The sequence below is a fragment of the Catharus ustulatus genome, chromosome 10 (assembly GCF_009819885.2).
Source record: "Catharus ustulatus isolate bCatUst1 chromosome 10, bCatUst1.pri.v2, whole genome shotgun sequence".
Lineage (NCBI taxonomy): Eukaryota > Metazoa > Chordata > Aves > Passeriformes > Turdidae > Catharus > Catharus ustulatus.
In genome coordinates, this window is record NC_046230.1 from 4,331,516 (window position 1) to 4,352,246 (window position 20,731).

At 53.3% G+C, this 20,731-nt stretch overlaps 1 protein-coding gene across 2 annotated transcripts; it reads left to right on the forward strand.

The window, feature by feature from the left end:
• Positions 1-6,110: 6,110 nt before the first annotated feature.
• Positions 6,111-15,270, forward strand: LOC117001032 (PTTG1 interacting protein). 2 transcript variants are annotated; one of them, XM_033069188.1, is made up of 7 exons: positions 6,111-6,211; positions 8,740-8,792; positions 9,734-9,842; positions 12,369-12,474; positions 12,577-12,645; positions 13,017-13,063; positions 14,502-15,270. In XM_033069188.1, exons 1-7 carry the CDS (start codon positions 6,133-6,135, stop codon positions 14,543-14,545), a joined length of 507 nt encoding a protein of 168 aa, XP_032925079.1. In that variant the 5' UTR covers positions 6,111-6,132; the 3' UTR covers positions 14,546-15,270. The 2 variants fall into 2 exon arrangements, with proteins under 2 accessions (XP_032925079.1, XP_032925080.1); XM_033069189.1 differs by having other exon boundaries at positions 12,580-12,645.
• The last annotated feature ends 5,461 nt before the right edge of the window (positions 15,271-20,731 follow it).

The following is a 20,731-nucleotide window of genomic DNA, read 5'->3' on the forward strand; positions in this document are numbered from 1 at the left end:
TCATGAGAGGTTTCTTGAGTTTTCATGAGAGGTGCTGTCACAAGACTTGTTTCATCTGAAAGGGAGGAGAGGAGAGGAGAGGAGAGGAGAGAAGAGGAGAGGAGAGGAGAGGAGAGGAGAGGAGAGGAGAGGAGAGGAGAGGAGAGGAGAGGAGAGGACCAGGACCAGGACCAGGGTTCATGAGGATGCTGCTTCCCTGTCAGACACCTGCAAACTGTCAGGACAAAATTGTTGATGCTGAAACACCATCTGGGACAGAACACATACTGGGAACTAGACCATGCACTGGGCAACAGTCGTGTCAATCCCAGAACTCCTGGCATGTGAAATCTTAGAATAATTTTTATTACATTTTCAGTGGAGAGACAGGAAAAATAAGCCAGAAGCTGTTTCCCACCTTGACAGCTGAACCAGCCAGGGACCTGTCCCACATGTCCCACATGTCCCACATCTTCATCCCCAGCAGCCAGTAGAAATGTCCCAAGGCCTGCACCCCAAAACTGCCCTCCTGGCCCTGGAGCCTGGGGTGGGGGGCACCCTGAATGATTTTTTTTCCGAAGCTACACCAAGAAGATTCTGCTATTAAAAGACTTTCTGGGTCTAGGATGTGAATCCTCAGCCAGAGAGCTTATCTTGGGTTCAGCTTAAACCCCTCCATGCCAGGCTGCTGCTGCCGCAGTCACCGGCAGAAGAGAAACATTTGCCATATGCTGAGGGATTACTGTATAAAATCGAGATGCTTGGCTGCATGCCAAGGCACAGGGTTTCCAAATAGAGTCTGAATCCTGGACAGAAAAGTTCCAACTAAATATAGACATGACAGCCTCAGAGTTGACTTTTTTTTTTTTTTTTGAGTTCACTTAAAATAGCCTGTTGAGGGTTTTTTTGTGCCCCGCTGAGGGGGCAGGTAGAGGCATGTTTACAAACACAGTTACAAACCCAAGGACATGGTGGGAAGGGAACATCACCCTTCCTCCTGTACACCCTGGAATGGTCCTGAGGCTGGGGTGGATGCTGCTGCAGAGCACTCAGGCTGTCTCCAGCCCCTTGGGGAGGAATCAGGCGAGGTGTCCTCTTTCTCACACCCTGCCCAAGAAGGTCTATCAGCCTAAAAAACACTGCAGGGAGCCAAAATATTTGGGGCCCATGATGACACGGGACAAGAGAAGTGGGTGGCACTTGTGAAAATTTGCTCACACACAGCTCAGCAAGGAGAAGCTTTGCTGGGTGGTTTCAGAAGAGCCAGTTCTGCAGCAGTGGTGGAAAGCTGAGAAGAATTCAGCAAGGAGATGGTGCTTTCACTTGGAAAAGGCGGTGTGGATTTTCTGAGCTGCCAGCCTTGCTCACACCTTTTGGAGATGTGGGCTGGATTACTCAGCCACAGAACTACAGCAGCAAAAAAAAATTGGAGCCCAGCACCAGGATGGAGCAAGGGATCTCAATGGCTTTGGGATGCAGCTGCTCTGGGTGCAGTAAGTGAAATACTTTTGCAAAAGCCCATAGAAAAGGCAACAAAGCCTGAAAATCTGGGATGGGAAAGCAGGTGTTGGATGAGCTTGTCACACCTGGCATGGAGTGCTGGGAAAAAGAATTGGAGATTGGAGACAATATATCCACATGTGCTTGAGGCAGAGGGATGCTGGAAGCTCTTTAAATGGTTGGAGGAGAAAACTCCCAAAAAGCTGTAAGTCATTGCCTGTCTAACATCATATATATATACATATATAAAATATGACATGAGAAAATATTGTTAATAGGCTTGATGACAGAAAGGAGGTGAGACAAGCCCCTACACGCGTGTTGGCTTGCACAGTATCCACAAAGGGCTGCCCAATACCTTTGCATTCCAAGCAGGAATTTATATTTAAGGGTCCACAGCTCCCAGGACAGCTGATAGGGATAAAAATTAAGCAGATGTCTGAGAGAGGCCTTAAATGAGGGTGGCCCCATAAAACATAGGATGTGTTAGTATCAAATAATCAGTTGGCCAAAAGGGAAAAAAAAAAAAGGTTTAAACTAATATAAAAAGGCAGGAAAGTGGCTGAGGTGGGATCCCACTCCAGCAGAGGAGCTGCCAGAAGGAAGAAGTCTGGCTCTGTAAAATTCCTGTTCCTAAACAATGGTGCTGGGAAGGTCGGTGACACAGGGGAGGTAGGGCTAATAATAACAAATACCGTTAGAGTTATACCTTACATAGAGAAAACTGCACTGGAACTGGCTTTCCAAGAGCCCAGCAAAAAGCTTTTGTTTAATTTATGGGGCTCAAGCTATTTTTAGCTGGCAGATCCTTGGGGTTTTATCTGGGATCGCTGCTCTGAGCCAGCAGCTGGAACATTTTAATTGTTTGCTCTGGATTTAGGGTGGGTTTTTTTTCTAAAGGGAAAAAGAGGAAAGCAGGTGCTGGGGTCTGACCTTGCTGGACTCCAGATTTCCTTGGCAGCACCTTCCGGAGTGGGGAGAGCAAGTGGGTCTTGGAGCAGCTCTCTGCATCCTGGGAGGCTTTCTGGGGTGGTGCTGGGGGGTCACCAGATGGAACCTGTATCCTCCAGTCCAGCCAGGACCCCGCATTCATGCCCAGCCCCTGCCAAAGGCCAGCAGCCAGCAGGTGAGAGCGTGGCTGGGGGACACCGTGTCTCCCCATCCTCTGGTTGCTATGGAGGTCTAAAAATAGCCTGGGCAGTCCAACAAGGAGGGAGCATCCCCTTCTTCCAGGAAAGCCAGAAGCGCTCCAGGCCTGCGTGGGGCGGTGCTTTATTTGTCAGGAAAGCCCTTTGGTGTCTGCCTGGAGCGTGGATGTGAGAGGAGCCATCTGCTCGGGGGCAGGAGGTGTTTACGGCAGCCTGGGCAGGGACAGCCTCTGCAGAGCCTCATCCCAGCTCCCACCGCGCTGCTGGCACCTCTGCCCTGCTCGCAGCTTGGCCCCAGTGATGAAGGCAGACGTCTCTGTTTATGAAAACACCGGAGCTCCCAGAGCAGCTCCAAAATCCATCCCGGCTGCTGGCTGGGGAGAGCTGGCATGGTGGGGTGACAGCAGGACTGCCACGTGCTGGGGTGGTGTCTGTGCCATGCAGAGCACTGGGAATGCTGGCAGCCTCTCCCAGCTGTGCCCTGGGGCTGAGCACAGAGCACCCAGAGGACCCTGGGTGGGCAGGGACTGCAGCTGGTGGCAGAACCACTGTCCCCATAGGGGGTCCTGGTGTGGGGACACCGCAGCAGAACAGAATATTTTGGGGTTTCCTGTTCCACTGCCTAAGCTCAGGGCTGCAGGCAGACACCTCTCCCTGTGCTCATGTGAAGGTGTGTTGAAAAGACATAAAGGAGGCAATTAAAAGCAAAGCAAAACACCTTGGGCTTAAATATGCTCCCAGGAGAGGGTGAAGTACTCCAAGACCCCCCTCTGCCTGCACTGACCCAAGAGGATGTGGGATTGGGATTAAAGAGAAAACTTTTAGAAGTTTTTTTGAAGAACAGCAAGGAAACACAAGTTTTCAACCTCACTCCTCCCCTGCCCTTTTTTTTCTTTTCATTTTTGTCTCCCTACAGAGTAAGTCCTTTTCATTTGGATCCCGCTGACACAAATAACTCCAGGTCTTGGGCTGAAACATCAGCAATCACCTCTTTCCATTGCCAGCTGGCATGGCAAGCTAATTTTAACCTCCCAAGCTCCCTCCCATCTCCTGGAGGTTGTCCTGTTGCAGCCAGGGAGTGCTAGAAAATAGTGCATCGCCCACTCATCCAGCCTCCTTCAAGGGAAATATTTATATGATGCCAAAGAGAGGGTTTCCATGGCAGTGATGACTCTAGCACTGTCGCCTTGGAAACCACTTGAGGCCATCTTGAAGGGTTTGAAAATCCCCTTCAGAGACAAATAAGGAGAGGGAAGGCCACTGTGATCAGAGTGGTATTCCCCTCTCCCCTGACTTTCCTGTCAGCTCCTGGCCTGCTCCCGCCGCCTGGGTTCCTGCCCATGCCATTGGGATGATTTGTAGTGCAGGTGTGGCTTCGTGGATAGACTCAGGACAAAGGAATGAAGTGTTTTGCAAACAGAAATGGTTCAGTTGTGCTTCCTCCTGCTTCCCAAACCATCCAGCAGTGACTCAGGTGCTCCAGAGGGGAGCACAGGAGACTCCCCTGTGCCAGCGAACACCGGGTGATTATTAGTGCCTGTCCAACCTCAAACACCGGCTGCTTTTGGAGCAGCAAATGCACAGGTTCCACATCTTTGACAGCCCGAGTTCCCATCACACATGAAGAGCCTCGTGTTTCTCCGGAGGAGCTGCCAAAATCGGAAGCACAGGCAAGAGGCGGCTGCCGGCACCAGAGCGCTCGCCTGTGGCGGTGGAAGGAACGCTCCTGTGTCACGCCAGGCTCAGCCCCCGCATCCCGTGCTCCAGCTCCTGCATCCCGTGGTTCAGCTGGCCTTTGGCCACTTGTGCTCCCAGCCTGCAGGAGCTCTGCCACCAGCAGCCAGTCCATCTGGCTCTCAAGGACACCAAGAACACGGCAGGGAGAGCAAAGCTTTCCCAGCAGATGGATGATGAGCTCCACAATGCAGCCAGTGGTGGCCAGTGTTGCTGCTTGTTTAAGCTATGGGGTTTTGCTGAAAAATATTAGTTATCTTCATTTTGTTTAGGGCAGTCTAAAATATTTTCTTCTTTCTCCCTGAGCTGCCTCCATGCCACAGTGTCAGTGTCTCTCCAAGCCAGAGCTCTTCCTTGGCACCCATGCTTTGCTCTGCAGAGCTGCCTCCCACACCTACCCATGGGTACCTTCACATCACCTCTCACACCCACCTGCCCTCCAAAACCCAGCCAGCTTTCCCACAGAGAAACACCCGTGCAGTGCTCAGTCCCTCAACTAAAACCCAGGGAGGGTCTGGCCACTGTGCCAGCACCAGGTTAAGTCACATCTCTCCATCCTGCTGCCTGTGCCACACTGCCTGCTCCTGCTGCACCTCGAGGGGGCATTTGGGGGTGCCAGGGGAGCACTCCGTTCACTCCTGACCTGCAGCATGTGAAAATCCACCTTTAAATTGATGCAGCTTCTCATGTCTCAAATGCTGAAACACACAGGTTGAGGCCAGGGATGTTTGGCTTTGCCCAGGAAGGAGCTCCCAACACGCTGTGTGTCACAAAATTCATGCCTGGCCCGTGCTGACCAAGGTGCCAGGTTGGTATGCAAAGCTTGGAATTACAAGTGTAAATATTTATTTGTGGCCATGAGATGTCCCAGCCGAATCAGGGCATCCAGGTGTGGTTTATTTATGAGGTTCTTACATCCATCAAGCACTCAGGTAAAACAGAACTTGACTGACCCTAAAAGATCTCCAATCCAGGTGTCCTTGAGCCCCTCTGGCTGCAGTCAGGCAAGGCTGGGAGGTCTCAGAGCCTGGGATGCTGTGGCACCTTGGTCATCCCAGGAATAAAGCTGTTCTTTATCCCTCGGGGGCTGCTCTAAGTCTTCTAAAAGCAAAGTCCTTGTCTCCAGGGCCGGACTATTTGTTTTACTCCAGCACGAACACCGAAGTCTTCAATAAAACTCCACTCCCTTGTCACATCGCGCTGTGTCATGAGAACTAACACTTATTTTACCATTAACGTGCTTGCGTGCTATAAACGGTGCGGGAAGGGATGTGGGACCCTTTGGAGTGGGTTTGCGCAGGGGCAGGCGGTGATCCTCCCGGAGGGGAGGTTGTGGAAAGGCTGGTTCTCCATCCTCATCCTCCCGCGGGGGTCTGGCCCCCTCCTGCGGGCAGGCGTGGTCCCGCTGGGCTCCGGCAGCCCCGGGGGTCTCCGCGGCAGCCCCGGGAATCTCTCGGGCAGCCCCGGGGATCTCTCCGGCAGCCCCAGGGGATCTCTCGGACAGCCCCGGGGATCTCTCGGACAGCCGCAGAAATCTCTCCGGCAGCCCCGGGAATCTCTCGGGCAGTCTCGGAGGTCTCTCCGTCCGCACCAGCTCCTCCACCCGCCGCCCCCAAACCCTTTCCCTCCCCGGGTGGACAGCACAGCAGCCCCGCTGCCCCTCGAGGGGCCGCCCCCGGCCCGCCCCCGGCCGGCGCTACAGCAGCGGCGGTGCCGCCCCCGCCGCGTCCCGTCCCGTCCCGGCCCGGCCTCGCTCCAGCCCCGCTCCGCCATGGCCCCGGCGCTGCCGCTCTGCGCGCTCGCCCTGCTCCTGCTCCCCGCCGCCGTCACCGCGCAGGACGTGGCCGGAGGTAAGCGGTGACCGTGGCCCCACCGAGGGGACCTCGCACGGCACCCCAAAATACCGGCCGGGCAGCTGCTTTGGATCGCATTTTTGTGGGATGTCCGGTGCGGGAACCCCAGGGCTGCGTGCTGGCATCCACAGGGTGTGGGTGGGCACTGGGCAGTGAGAGCTGGGAGGGGAGGCCCTGTCCCATGCTGGGAGTGGGATCCGGTGCAGCCTGCTGTGTTCCTTGGAGTTCGGGAAAGTTGAGTGGATGCTGGAAGTGGAGCTTTGCTCGCTGCTTTTCCAGCTTCCACTGCGATGGAACTTCCATGCCCAGAGAAGCTGTGGCTGCCCCGTCCCTGGCAGTGTCCAAGGCCAGGTCGGAGCAGCCTGGGATAGTGGAAGGTGTCCCTGCCCATGGCTGGTGGAGAGTGGGACAAGATGGGCTTAAAGCCCTTCCTACCCAAACCATTGTATGATTCCATGATTTAGTGACGATAGCTCAGGTGAGAGAGCTGCTTACCTTTCCCGACCAGGAGCACTGGGCAGCCAGGCTCCTGCTGATGGCCCTTTGGAGGGTGGGGAAGATTGGCTGGGGCAGCCTGAGAGCAGGAAGAAGATGAGGGATATGGATGGGTGGGGAGCAGTGGGTGTCTGGCTGCTCCTCCTTAGTGGCTGGGGGATGGAGAACAGCCCCCAGACGTGCTGGACCAGGTGGAGAAGAAGCTGTAGCTAAAGGTGGGGATGACTGCCTTCAGAGTGTCCTAAGGAGTCTGCCCCCTCTTCCAAGCCAGGAACTGTTCTGTGCATGGTGGCTCTGGCAGGGAGGAAGCTGGGGACCAGCATATTTTCCTCTTCCTTCCACCCCAAGCCGTTCACTTCACGCCTCCTGTAGCCAGCTGTCAAAAGCATTTCTCAGAGGGCTTCTAGCACAGCAAGAGCTGCTGTCCTGTCTCTGTCTCTGAGGAGTGCAGTGCTTCCTGTGCCATCCCATGTGAGCTGTCTGGTCACCTGAGATGGGGCATTTAGACAAACCCAATCCTGAAGGGCTGCAGTGTCCTCGAGCAGCCCATTCCCAGACAGCTGTAAGTGGGTGGCTTTGACATAATGACTTGGAGGATGATCCCTAGCTAGGGATGCCAGGAGAGAGGGAAAGCAAAGCCCAGTTAAAACCACAGGTTCTACTTTTGCCCACCACTGGCCTTCTGTGGTGTGGGAGGGTGTTTTGTGACTCCTGGTGAAGAACAGTCCCGGGGCAGCACAGGCGCCGTTGTGCTTTTCCAGCCTCAGCTGAAGAAATGGGGATGCAGCTTCAGAGTGTTTAAAATCTGCAATCTCAGCCTCTCCAAGTGTGTAAACACCCTTATCTGAGCTATGTTAATCAATTGCCCAGTTGTTTGGAGGGCTGCACAGAGCATGTGACTGCTGACAGTGGGTCATAGCTGAGGGCTCCTGCCAGCTGGAGGGAGAAAATGCAGCTTTGCTGATTGTGAGAGTGGAAAACAAGCACCTCTGGGACTGATTTTTTCCTGATTACGACACTGCAAAGTGAAGTGATCCTTCATCCAGCAGTGAGTGGGTCAGGCAAATTGGTTTGAGTTTTCCTTTTAAACCACTGTCAAACAGGCTGCTGCTTAGACTCTTAAGCTGGAGTCAGTTTTAAATGGCTCATTCTTGAGGGCCTGACAAACCACCCTTCCTGAAGATCTGGGGAAGCACACCAGTGATTTGCAGGTGAATATCCTGTAGGAAAACATTTGCCAAGAGCACTGCTGGGAGCTGTAGCTAAGCTCAGAATGGGGGCTGGACTGGGCCAGCATGTCCTGTGTGCAGGTTCAGACCTTATCCATTCCCCTACCAGCTGGATGCATCCTGTGGGGATGCCATCATCCATGGTGGCACTGGTTTTGAGTGCCACTTATGGAACTGAGGTCTTCCCCTGTCGAATGGGAGTGGAAACAAGTTCTGAACATGAGCACAGATTTTGGCTGCATTGCTGCTCCCATTGCCTGCACTGTGTCCTGCTGAAGGAAGATTTGGATGAACTGGCTGGGGTAGGGTATGGCACTCGTGCAGCAGGAGGGCTCCTGCAGGATCTGTAGCTCTGTGTGTCCCTGTGCTCCTCTGCTTCTCCTGGTAGCAACTGCTGTGTCTGGGGCTTGTTTGCTTGAGCTGCTCCATCATCTGGTGCTACAGGACTGTACCACCTACCCAGTGCTTGCCCTCATCCTCATAGGGTGCCTCCATACCAGCTCTGGCTGTGTGCCCTGACTGCCCTATTGTCATAGCAGATGCTCAGGCTTTTAGGGAAATAAAACTCAACAGAGGAACTCACAGCCTAGGGCTTTGTCAGCAGGGCAAGGGAGATGAACTTTCATTTACATTTGGGCCTCCCACCATGACACAGAGCATGTGCTGAAGCTGGTGGCTCTTCCAGCAGCAGCATGCATTGCTGCTGGTCCAGTGGTGGGTAGGAGCAGGCTTAGAGGAGCCCAGAGTTTTAAACCATTGAGGCTCTTCAAAGTCCTAAAGTGTCTTTTTTCCTTCCTGCAGATTGTCACCAGTATACAAACAGGAGCTGTGAAGAGTGCCTGAAAAATGTCACCGTGAGTAGCAGCAGTGTGACTCCCAACCCCTCAGCATGCCTGAAAACGTTCCCTTCCTGGAAGTGGGGCTGGTCCCCTGCCTTTGTCCCAGACTTGCTGCAAATGCCACCCACCTGTGAGGGTGAGAGGGCAGTCCCTCTCTGGTGTGGAAGGAGGTTGCTAGAAACTGGGTGGGTTTTGTTTTGTGCTTTTTGATTAGAGTAATGGAATTGCTGAGCTGCTTCCTCATGGATGGGCGATGTGCTTGGAGAAGGGACTGAGTGGGCTGGACTGGCTGGTCAAGTTCCCCTCCACAGTCTGTGCCATGGCACTGGGTGGATGCAGGATGTGTGCTGGTGTCCTGCTAGTCTCTGCTGCCTTATCGCAGATATCAGCAAACTTGAACTTGAGTCAGATCTTGCAGCTGATGTAGCCAGAACCAGTTTGACCAAACCCTACTGAGTGCTGGGATTGGAGCCACCAGGAGAGGAGTGTGCAAAGCTCTGCAGATAGTCTGGTAGTGGCTGGGCACACACGCACCTCTTCTGCTCATCAGCTTTGTGTGTGTAGAGTGCTTTGTCTCAAAGGCTTTCTTCTTATCCCAAAAATAAACACAAAGGATTTGTGTTATTAATTGTGCAAGCCATGGTGGCATTCTTAAGGCTGTCCTGGGCAGGGCCAGTAGCTGGCTCAATGATCCTTCTGAGTCCCTTCCAACTCAGGATAGTTTGTGATTCTAAGCCGGGAGAAGGATTCTCAGCATCTTTACTTGTTCTAGAAGTCTGCACTCCCCTTGCCTGCCTCTCCTGGTGTGATCTGTGCCGACACAGCTCTTACTCCTGAGCATTGGGTGGTATCTGGTTCTCGTGAGCCAGCAGCCCTGGCCCTGTGCTGTGGCTACCAAAGCCTGGGTCACTGACAGTGCAGCAGTAACGCTGTGCTGCCTGGTTACTGTGTTCTAGTGCCTGTGGTGTGCCAGCAGCAGGAGGTGCATGGAATACCCTGTCCGAAGAATCCTTCCCCCGGCCGACCTGTGTGAGCTCCGCTCTGCGCGCTGGGGAGTCTGCTGGGGTAAGTGCCAGCCTGGGGTATGGCTGTGTGAGAGCTTGCTGCTGGTGGGAGGTTCCCCTGCCTCCCCATCTCTCTGCCAGTGTAGCAATGACAGGCTGAAGTCAGTCAGGGTTCTGCAAACTTCCTGAAGAGTGGGCGGGGAAGCGGAGTATGAGCAGTTGCCTGCCTTCTGGCAAGTAGGACCTGTGAGGATTTAGCTACTCCAAAATACATCCCTTCTGCTTTGGTGTGATGGAGGCTCCAGACATGGCTGGCACCTGGGAACAGGAGTGGAAGGTTCTCTGTGGGCCTTCCTGGTGGCTGAAGCCTAGGAGATCTCTCCTCTGCAGCTGGCGCATCACTCTGTGCACTGCTTCTGGCTCTCCACGTGGCTGCTGTCCCAGGTGGGCTCCTGGAATCAAAGGTGTGGTGACTTCTCTGAGAACCTGTGTGTGCTTCTAGTGCTGAGTGTACCTAGTCCTGCTCAGCTCTTACCCACCTGAGGAGAAACCTCTTCTGAAACTATCCCTGCAAAGGCAGGTCTCCTCCAGGAGCTCTGTCTGGTGGACAGCCTGGCTGCCTCTCCTCCCTGCTGCTCTGTTTTCTGAAGGATTTCTGGAGAGATTGGTGCCTTGTTTAGGCCAAGCTTAGTGCATGTTCATGCCAGCTTTTGGGGGCTGGAGCAGGAAGGAAGTTAAGCTGGGGCTTGGTTGCTTTCACCCACCCTCTGATGAGGAGCCTGGAGCTGAATTCTCGTTGCCTGTCATCTGTTGTGCTTGAGGCTGGGCTCTCGTCTGCCCACAAGAGTTCAAACTGCTCTTACGCTTTGGAGGAAGAATCTCCTCTTTGTGAGCCCTGTGGTATGCTTTTCTGAAACTTCTGTAAGACCTTGAAATACTAGTTTTAATGTGAGCAGCTTTACAAAAGGTTTCATTATAAAAGAGCACATTCCTTAGCTTGCAAAACTTGCTGTAGAGCAGATTAGTCCTGTGGGAGATTAGCTCTTACGTGAGTCTGCATTTTTGGTGTGTGTGACAGCCTCTGTCATCAGCTGAAGGAGTGCCTGCTGCTCTGCCACAGATTTCTCTGTATGGGAAGGGGGAAGCTGAACCCCAGGCTCATCCTGAAACCCCAAAATGGTTTCAGAAGCACTGACCCTGCTGCAGGCTTTAGAAACAATTTCAGTGGTGGAGTCATCTCAGCCTGGAGTACCTAAAAGAGTATCTATTTAGAACAGATAAAAGGAAGAAGTTTCTTACAGTGAGGGTGATGAGGCACTGGCACAAGTTGCCTAAAAGATGGTGAATGCCCCATCCCTGGAAACAGTCAAGGTCAGGTTGGATAGGACTGTAAACAGCCTGGTCTAGTGAAAGATGTTCCTGCCTATGGCAGGGAGTTGGACTAAATGACCTTCAAAAGTGCTCTGAGCAGGTACAGATTTCTGTAACCTGGCTGTTGTGTGCAAAGTAGCTCTTAAATAAATATTTCCACAGGCTCAAGTCTCTGAACAGCCTGAATCATACTTGGAAGAAACTCCTCTTTGTTGTCGCCTGAAATCCTTGGCATCTAGATTTGTCAGTTTTGGCTGGTGCCTGTGCTGCCATTACTGCAGGAGCTGAGTGGGATGAGCAGGGACCAGGGCTCATGGCTGCTGCTCCACCATGTTCCAGCAGGTTTTGTTCTGTGTGTGGGCAAGCAGATCCCCCCAGGCTTGGGGAGATATGCAGCCAGGAAGCAGGACTTGGCCTTCAGCTGCCTGAGCAGCACTGCTGGCCCCAAGTACATAAATCCCAACAGATCTTGTTTCAGTTTTTTTCTTGCCCAAAGACTTCAGACAACTACAAGTGCTCATCTCATTAGAGATGACTTCTGAGGCTGGCTCCCATGGACAGTGATTCCCCCCTGTCAGAGGTCATTCTTTAACCCTGAAAGTCTTCAGTTGTTGGGTTTTTTCCCTAGATGGTTACATTTTACCTGGATTAGTGATTAAGATAGCTTTGTTCTCATTTCTACCAGAGGAGTTTGACCTGAGTGTGCCTTTCTTCATAGTCAGTAACTGAGCACTCCTGTACTCAGCTGGTGTTTATTTGCAGGTACCAGCACTTGGTATATCTATAGCTAACAATGTCCGTTTGCTTTCCCAGGTGGTTACACATCTCCAGCCCAGTGACAGTAGCTGCTGATGACTGTAGTTGTATGTTCATAAACAGGACAAGAGAAAATGGCTGTAGGATAAGAGGAAATGGCCTCAAGTTGCACTAGGGAAGGTTTAGGTTGAATATTAGGAAAAAAATTCTTCACTCGGAGGGTGGTCAGACAGTGGAACAGGCTGCCCAGGGCAGTGGTAGAGTCACCATCCCTGGAAGCACTCAAAAAACACAGAGCTGTTGCACTTGGGGAGATGGTTTACTGGAAGACCTGGCAGTGCTGGGGGAACAGTTGGACTTGATGATTTCAGCATTCATGATTCATGATTCTGTGATCCTATATTGTAACTCCAGGCAGCTGTGTCTTTGTGTGCTAAACACATTTTGTCAAATCCTTCAGTGAACTTTGAAGCCCTAATCATTGCAATGTCCGTGGTGGGAGGAACAATTCTGATCATGCTGGGGGTCTGCTGCTGCTGCTGCTGTTGTAAGAGAAAGAGCAAAAAGTAAGTGTTGGGGGGTCCCTTGATTGTGTGGAGGAGCTCAGATGCAGCCATGTGCTGCTGCAGAACTGAGTGCTGAGTGCACTAAGGGGCCTTTCTGTCCAGCAGGCCAGACAAGGATGATGAGAGAGCAGCCAGGGAGAGGGAGAAGAGGCGAGTGCGGCAGGAGGAGAGGTGAGCTTTGTACCACAGGCCCTGAGGCTGCAGAATGATTTGGCTCCTGTCTGTGCCATCAAGAGACACGTGGGTCTCAACACATGCAGACAGTGGCTGCTTCAGCCCTAGCTCACACACAAGCCTCATGAGGAATGTCATGCTGGGGTGACTCGTGGATGTAGCATGACAAGTACTGTGTATGGAACTCCCTGAGGGCTGCTGGTGTGTGTGGGCTCTGGTGGTCCCAGAGCCTCCAGAGGGTGGGAGGCTGAGCAAACCTGCCAGCCTGGAGCTCCCTTGGCTGGGAATAAGCAGGGGGCTCTGGCTCTTTTTGTTCTGTTTTGTATCACCAGTTACTGACTCATGGCTTTTCTGTTTGCTTCTCGCAGGAGAGCAGAGATGAAATCACGGCACGATGAAATCCGAAGAAAATACGGTACAGTGCTGACATGAGTGATTCAAACTAAGCTTTTAGATGAAGCAGCCTCAAAAACTGTGCTCCTTGCCATGGTTACAGCTGTAGATGAGACCTGGCCACCAGGGAAAACATGGTCCCTGCTTCTCTTGACTCAAAGCAAGTGTAGAGATGCTGGGGTCATGGTGTGTGAGCCTACACAAGGGCTGTTTTTCCTGGGCAGGGAAGAGGAAGTGTATAATGTTCCCCAGAATGTGCACTCCAAGCTTACCATGTGGGAGAAGCTGGTGGGGAGAAGCAGAAGCTGGCAGACACAGCACCATTCTAATGCTGTTACCCTTCAGGCACAGCCCTCCAGTAGCCCTGTGGTGAGCAAGTGGCTGGGGAGCCAGCAGCCTGGGATGTGTGGCCAGGCAGGAATCAGAATGCCCACAGCTGCAGGAGCACAGAGCAGGCACCAATCCCACCCCAATCCCACTGGTCCTCTGTGCCAGCAGCAGTTCCCCAGGAGTTCCTCAGTCCCCTGGGGATGGGAGTGTACAGCCTCCCTCCTGGAGCTGGACTGTCCCTCAGATGAGTCCTTGGGCCAGGTCTGGACCTACCTGATGGGGAACATCAGCTTGGAAGGAAGCAGGGAACAGCCAGTTGCTGTGTGCAGGGGAGGGTCCCTCCAGTCTGCCCACTGGGACTGCTGGGGGCTCTGCCAGCCTCTGGCTGTGGAGCAGCTGGGCTCATGCGTGCTGCACTTGGTGGTCTCTGGCTTTGGGGGGGCTGTAGGGAAAGCTAGAGACCTTTCCTCTGCCTGCAGCTGCTGCCTGCTGCAGGTCCAGGTTAGGCAGGAGATCCCAGGGCCTCTGGATGGGGTGGCTCCTTTGGGGAAGAAAGAGCAGGCAAAGCTGTGCCTGAAGGGGAGAAGCACTTGCCTGTGGAAGAGCTGTGCTCTGGGACTGTCTTGCTGCAGCCTGACCCCAGAGTTTGCAATCTTGTCCTTTGTGGCTGTTCTTCTTCAAAAGTGTTGAGCTGGGAAAGCAGCAAACAGCTGCATATGACTCGTTGCTAGCCCAAAATATACCCTGTTTCCTAGTCTCGATGCAGGAGCAGGGGAGCAAGTCTTAATTTTTAATTTAATTAGGGTCTGCTTGTAAGTCCAGTCTGACAGAAGGGGTGTGCAGAGGGAGCACTCTGGAAGATTAGCCAGGCTGCTTTACCTGGACTGTACATGGAATGCATGGGAGAGGAGTTTGCCATCAGGTCAAGCTTCTCAATGGATGTCTCCTCTTGTGCAGGAGGGGAGAGTCAAACAGTGCTGACTGTGAGCACTGCTCAAGTAAGAGCAGGTGTTTTGAGAGAGGAGGCTTGAGGATGCTGAAATGACAGAGTTGTTTCCCAGGACTGGTCTTCTTGCTGGCTGTGACCAGTGTGGGAGCTGCTGTCTGAATAAATCTCTCCTCTCTTCTAGGCCTGTTCAAGGAAGAGAACCCTTATGCAAAATTTGAGAATTAGCATCTCCAGACCCACCCGCCCTGGTGAACAGTGCCTTCTGCAGAGCCAAAAGTCTCCAGGCTTCCCCTCACCACTGTGGTGCCACTTCAGCTGCCACAGAGGATGACACAAATGCTTGGTGCCACCATTGTCCCCACTCCAAGTGCTTGGTTTGGCCAGAGCTTTGCTCTTGCCCTGCTGGTGCAAGAAACCGTGGTGGCAATACTGGAGGATGGTGCATTTCTTCTCACTCACCCCTGGAGCTGTTGTGGTGTCCAAAGCAATGCGCATGACAGTCCTTGTCACAGTCAAGGGCAAAAGCAACATCACACATTTCCCTCACTCCTGCCTCACCAAGAACACTTCATGCACACAGAGCTAGGGTCTTCTGCTCTGTCCCATCTCCCTTTTTTTTCTTTTAGTATATGCAAAAGCCAGCAAGAGTTTCCTGACATATGGGTCAGCAGGAGGCTTTGGCTGTCACTCCAGGTGCCTGCACTTATCCCAGCACATTAGCAGTCCTCTCAAAGAGCACAAGTTTCTGGTGATCTGGTGCTTTGAGGAGGAAGGTCTTATGTGCACCTTCTCACTTGTAACTAATCTGGGGAAATGCCCCAACTCTCCTACCTCTCTGTGCCTTTTTAGGAAGGTGGTCTTGGGCTCAATCGCCACATCTGTTAGCAATACTGTAAGTTTCAAGTGCATTTACAATATGCTGACTGTATATTAAACTGATTCAATTACCATTCTGGTCTGAAAGAGTTTAATTCTGCTTCCACTGCAGGCACAGGTTGGCAGTAATGGCTGATGGAGTTGTCACTGTTACATGGCTCTGACTCATTGGGGTTAGCTGGGGGAGGCAGAAGCCTTGGGCTCTCACTGGATTTGAAAGGAAGAGTATGTTGCCAGAGATGTTCAGGTGTTAGGAAGACTTGGGATGGAGGTAAGGCTGCTCTCTAAGGAAGGAGCTGGGTGTTCTGGCCAGAGTTTGGCCTTTTGTCCCCTGGCATCTCTTGGAGAGAGCCCTTGTGTTCGTGGGGTGGCCTGGGGGCTCAGGCTGCGGCCTGAGCTGTGTAAGGGAGCTGGGGTGGGGAGGAGGATGGAACTGCTTGCTCCATGGTCTGGTGCCTACCCCGGCCTGGCCATGCAGCACCTGCAGCCCTGTGTGCAGCTGTGCAGGGACTGCGAGAGACTGGGCTGAGGAAAGCTGCCTGTGGCCTCCTGCCAGCCAGGGGGACTCCCGGGGCTGCCTGGGGCTTGGCTAAAATGCTCCCTCTTGCTGGGCTCAAGGAGCTCAGCACAAACTGCTCCAGCTGAACTCAAGGGGCTGAAGTGGCCAAGAGCCTTTGCTGCTGCTGCTGCTGCTGCTGCTGCCTGGGCTGTGCCAGGCCCTGGCTGCTGCCAGCCCACCCTAGAGACAAGACTTGTAAGTGACTCTTAATGCAGCTTGTCTCTGGCTACTACCAGAAGAGACTCTGGTGGGAGGAACAAAGGGATGGACTGGCTACTACCAGAAGAGACTCTGGTGGGAGGAACAAAGGGATGGACTGTGCCAAGCTCTCTGATGGCTGCTCTCCCACCTTCTGTCCGAGGCAGCTGGACTGTCCTGGTTCTGGTGCTGCCCAGCAGGAGCCCAGGGCGGTGCTGACAGCCGTGTCTGGGTGTGCACGGCAGGGAGACGAGGATTCAAAGAGATCCCCGTTTGGTTTGAATCTCCTTGTGTGTGGAAGATGAACTGTGGAGCCCAGTAAAGAGAAGGGAAAGTGCTGAAAAAGGTCCTGCTTGTGCCCTGGGCTTTCCTGTGCGTGCAGGCCTGAAGGGGGACAGCCAAAGGGAAAGCTGCAGGGGCTTTGTTTGAGAGCCAGCAACGTCCAGGGACAGCTGATGCTAAAGAGTTTTGAGCTGCCTTGCCCCTGCTGGACTGCACCATGCTCCAGTCCCCCTCCTGCCCTGGGACTGGGACCAGTAAATTCATTTTGGGTTCCCTGGCCACTCCCACTGGCCCCGCTCTCAGCATAAAGGGGCGGTGCCTCCAAACCCATCAGCGATGAGGGAACCCTGCAAGCGAGTTCCCCTTCCTGAAACCACTCTTGTGGCTGGCTCTGTCCTCTTCTGCCGAGCCAGGGGCAGCAGAGAGACCTGCTGGGAGCCAGGCCCTGCCTGGATGGAATGTGGCTGTGCCCTGGGGACAAGCAGAGGCCATGCCATGCTGCCAGGGCAGTACCCAGTGTCCCTGGACAGAGGCACTGTGTCCTCTCATCCTGAGCTTGTCCTGGGCTCCAGCATCCTCATCCCAGGGGCTGCCTCCCATAGCCTGGGATAGAGCTACTCCTGATGTTTCTAATTCCTCCTGTGAAGGTTGCTGTGTGAGGGCATCAGTGGCTGAGGCACTGAAAAGCTGGTGAACCCTTTGGCTTGGATGGGCCATGGTGGGGAGGTGAAGCTGTGTCCTTGGGTGGCCCAGGTGCCTGCTCAGGTCTGGGAAGAACCATCTGCAGTGTAACTGAGAGTGGAACCCGGCAGCTAAAAAGACATTTCATGAGGATTAACTGGTCCTTTACAAGGCTGCCACGGTGGAAAGCTCTCCTGACTGGGCTGGGGAGGCAGATGGTGATGGGGACACTACAGCTGAGGAGGGGGACAGTGCCCCACCATCTGCAGTAGGTGCTGGAAGGATGCACAAGGGAGCTTGGAAAGAAGGGGTTAACAAGATGTAAAAGGGAGCTTAGCTTTGAGCCACCGGAGAGCTCAACAGCCCTGCACATAAAGGCCACAAAAAGCTGGCACTGGGCCTATTCCAGCCATGTGATAGGAAAGGTGGAACAAACATGTGAGATTTCACTCTGAGGTGGAATCCTGGGGACAGACTGAGCTGTGACCACAGGGTTCCAGCTGCAGGTGGATAACTGTGCTGGGGTGGTGTGCTGTCATCACAGCCTCTTCCATTCCATTCACAGCAGGGCTATGGTGGCAGCAGCAGGGCCTGGAGGTGCCTGGTGCTGGAGAATCTCTGCCAAGCTACCTCAGTCTCTTTGCAGAGGGCACAAAATGATTCTAAGAGGTGGCTTTGGTGTGGAGTGCTATGATGGTGTTTTCAGGAAAAGCGGTGGATGAGGCAAACAATGCAACAGATTCTATGTTGTATACCAAAGCTGCTGTATTTAAAGTGGAAAATGCACACTGGGACTGATAAATGATCGCCCAGACATTTCTCATGAGTTTGGAGAAAGCAGGAGGCTCAGGGGAGGCGGAACTTTGCAAATAAACTCTGCCCTGTGAGGAAGTGATTGTTACTGTTAACTGTTGTTACTGGTTTTTAAGTAGAGGGTGTTGATCAACAGCATGAAGCTGAGACAGAGGCTGATCATCAGCAGTGTACCCCAGTCAGTACTGGGGCTGGTCCTCTTCTTTCTTGATAGTGGCTTGAATAATGGGGCCTAGGGCACCTTCAGCAGGTCTGCTGAATTTCCTACAGCGGGAGGAGCTGCTGAGAGGGTGATTCTGCACCCACAAGGACCTCAACAAGCTGGAGAAATGGGCTGATGGAACCCACTGAAATTCAACCAAGGGCTAAGCAGAGTCCTCCCCCTGGGGAGGTGCAGCCCCAGGCACCAGGACATGCCATGGAAAGCAGCTCTGCAGAGCAGGTCCTGGAGAATGTGACTGGCACAGCCCCACCCCAGCAGGGACCGCCTGGAAGGGTGAACACTGAGGTGTGCAGCCCACTGCCAGCTGGGCTTTGTGCCACAGGATCTGATTCTGTGGAGGAGAAGCATGGAGGAGTTCCTGGGTGTCACACAGAGCCCTGTGATGTCACCACTCACGATCACTATGACACCAGCGTGTAACTATAAACAGCAGCGCTGGGTAGTGCCCCAGCACACACACCGTGACCACTAGCAGCCAAGGAGTCTCCGAGTGCTGCCAGTGTCTGAGGAGCTGGTGTGCTACCAGTGTCTGAGGATCTTCTGAGTGTGTCAGTGACTGAGGAACCTGAGTGCTGTCAGTGACTGAGGAGCCTCTGAGTCCTGTCAGCAAGTGAGGAACCTCTGAGATCTGTCAGCGAGTGAGGAACCTCTGAGATCTGTCAGTGACCGAGGAACCTCCGATCAACTCCAGTGAGTGAGGAACCTCTGAGATCTGTCAGTGACCGAGGAATCTCCGATCAACTCCAGTGAGTGAGGAGCCCCTGAGTCCTGCCAGGGATTGAGGAACCTCCAAGTGACTCCAGTGAGTGAAGAGGAGCCTCTGAGTCCTTCCAGTGACCGAGGAGCCTCTGAGTCCCACGGGAGGTTGAGGAGCCTCTGAGTGGTACAAGTGGAAGCCAAGCCTTCGAGTGTTGCCAGCAGCTGAGAGGAGTCAAGTCCGGGAGCAGCAATGGCAGAAGTCAGGCAAGAGCCAGCAGCGCCACGGCCCGTCAGGATCTGCCACATCTGTGTGGACTTCCTGCAGAGCCCTGCTGCCGTGGAGCCCTGCGGACACGTGTTCTGCCACGGCTGCATCCAGCCCCAGGCTGCCGCCGACACCGCCGCCACCTGCCCGATCTGCCAGGGGCCCATCGGGGCCATCCGCCTGCTGCAGGGGCAGGACAACCGTGCCGTGCTGGCCCCACCTCGGCGCCGCCGCCGCCTCCATCCCTTCGTGGTGCGCTGGCGGCAGCGGCAGCAGCAGGAGCAGCAGGAGGATGCGGCTCCTGGAGGTGGCCGGCGCCGAAGACTCGCCGATGGGGACAGGGCACCGAGCCCCGTGCCCCGCCAGCGTCCCCGGAGAGAATTGGATGACTTGGAAAGGAACGGGCTGCGGCGAGGACCGCCGAGGGGACATGAAGTGATGGCCGCAGGAGACAACCAGCACCGCCCGCTCGTGATCTGATTTGATGTGGAGCATCCACGGCCTGTCTGAACTGAAAACCGAGATGCTGAGAGGGCCTCGTCTGGTTTCTTCTGCCCATGTGCACGTTGCTTCAAGACGGGGAGTGGGAGCTGCGGGAGGGAAAGCATATAGTTGTAGTAACTTGGGGAGAGAGTAGGATATTGATAGTGATATTAGCTGATACTGATCTTAGTTATAAAATAAAGTTTTTTATTCAGTTTGAAGCATTAAAAAGTGGACATTCTTTATCAGCACTCGGCACACCAAAGAATATCTCCTTTAATCTGATGTGTTTGGTGAAATTTCTTCAGTCCATACATACCCATCACAATGCACCTCCTAGCTAATACACAAACACCACTTTCCTAGAATTATTTTACATGCATTCGCCTTCTACTGGAAGTCTTCTGTTGGTCCTGGAGGTCATGGAAAGGGCTGTCTGGTGCTCATATTCACTGAATGCTTCAATATTACAGGTGAGCTTTCTTTGGACTTTTTCTTTGAGCATGCACTGTTGTTTTTTGTTATGTAACTTGCAAAAAACCCTCTGTAGTCCTGTTTATCTGTTTCTCCACTAGCTCCATCCTCTTTTGTGCACACCTTTACATCCTTTTATCTTTTTTGCTAGTTAATCCTAAAGCTCTATTCAGCAACTTCAGTGGAACTGAAAATTTCTGTTCTCTGTGTTATATATCAGCTCCCCCCTTTCCTTGAGGCTCTTTTAGACAAGTCTCAATACTTGATTTTCCAGCATAAAGTGCTACAACTGTAACAGCTGATATAAGCACGTACACAGAATGATTACAGTGACTGCCACGTAAAAAGGCACAACAAGGCAAACAAAAGCCAGTAACTATGGCAGTAGCACCATGTCTGGAGCACAAGAGAGGCTGGATCCAACACCATTTTCCCAGTATCTCGAGGTATCTCTGCCCTCCACGGGAAACCCCAGGTACAGAGAGAGCAGCCAGCTGCACCCCTCCCCGGAGCTGACAACTTCTTTTGTCTCTCTTAAATATCCAGTCATTTCTGTCTCCTAGCAACACGTATTGGGGAAAATTCCATTAGAGAAAAAAAGAACCAAAAAACACCAACTCCTAAGACTCCAACAGGGGCCATTGTTGCTTGCTTGTGTGCCACTTTGCTCATCTCTGAGGGGGCAAAGTGAATGGAAAAGGGAAAAAGATTCTGAGCACATTCTGAAGGGACCAGTATCTGCTTTCCTCAGGTCCAGGGTGAGGACAGAGGCTGAGATGGAGGTTTGGGGCAGAACCTCCTCCTCTCTCCTGGCCCCACAACACTCCTAGGCTGGAGGAGGTAGCCTTGGCTACTGTG

Coding starts and splice junctions, on each gene's coding strand:
- LOC117001032 (XM_033069188.1), top strand. CDS start 6,133: ATGGCCCCGGCGCTGCCGCTCTGCGCGCTCGCCCTGCTCCTGCTCCCC. Junction 6,212..8,739: donor CGCGCAGGACGTGGCCGGAG/GTAAGCGGTGAC, acceptor TCCTTCCTGCAG/ATTGTCACCAGTATACAAAC. Junction 12,646..13,016: donor CGAGTGCGGCAGGAGGAGAG/GTGAGCTTTGTA, acceptor TGCTTCTCGCAG/GAGAGCAGAGATGAAATCAC.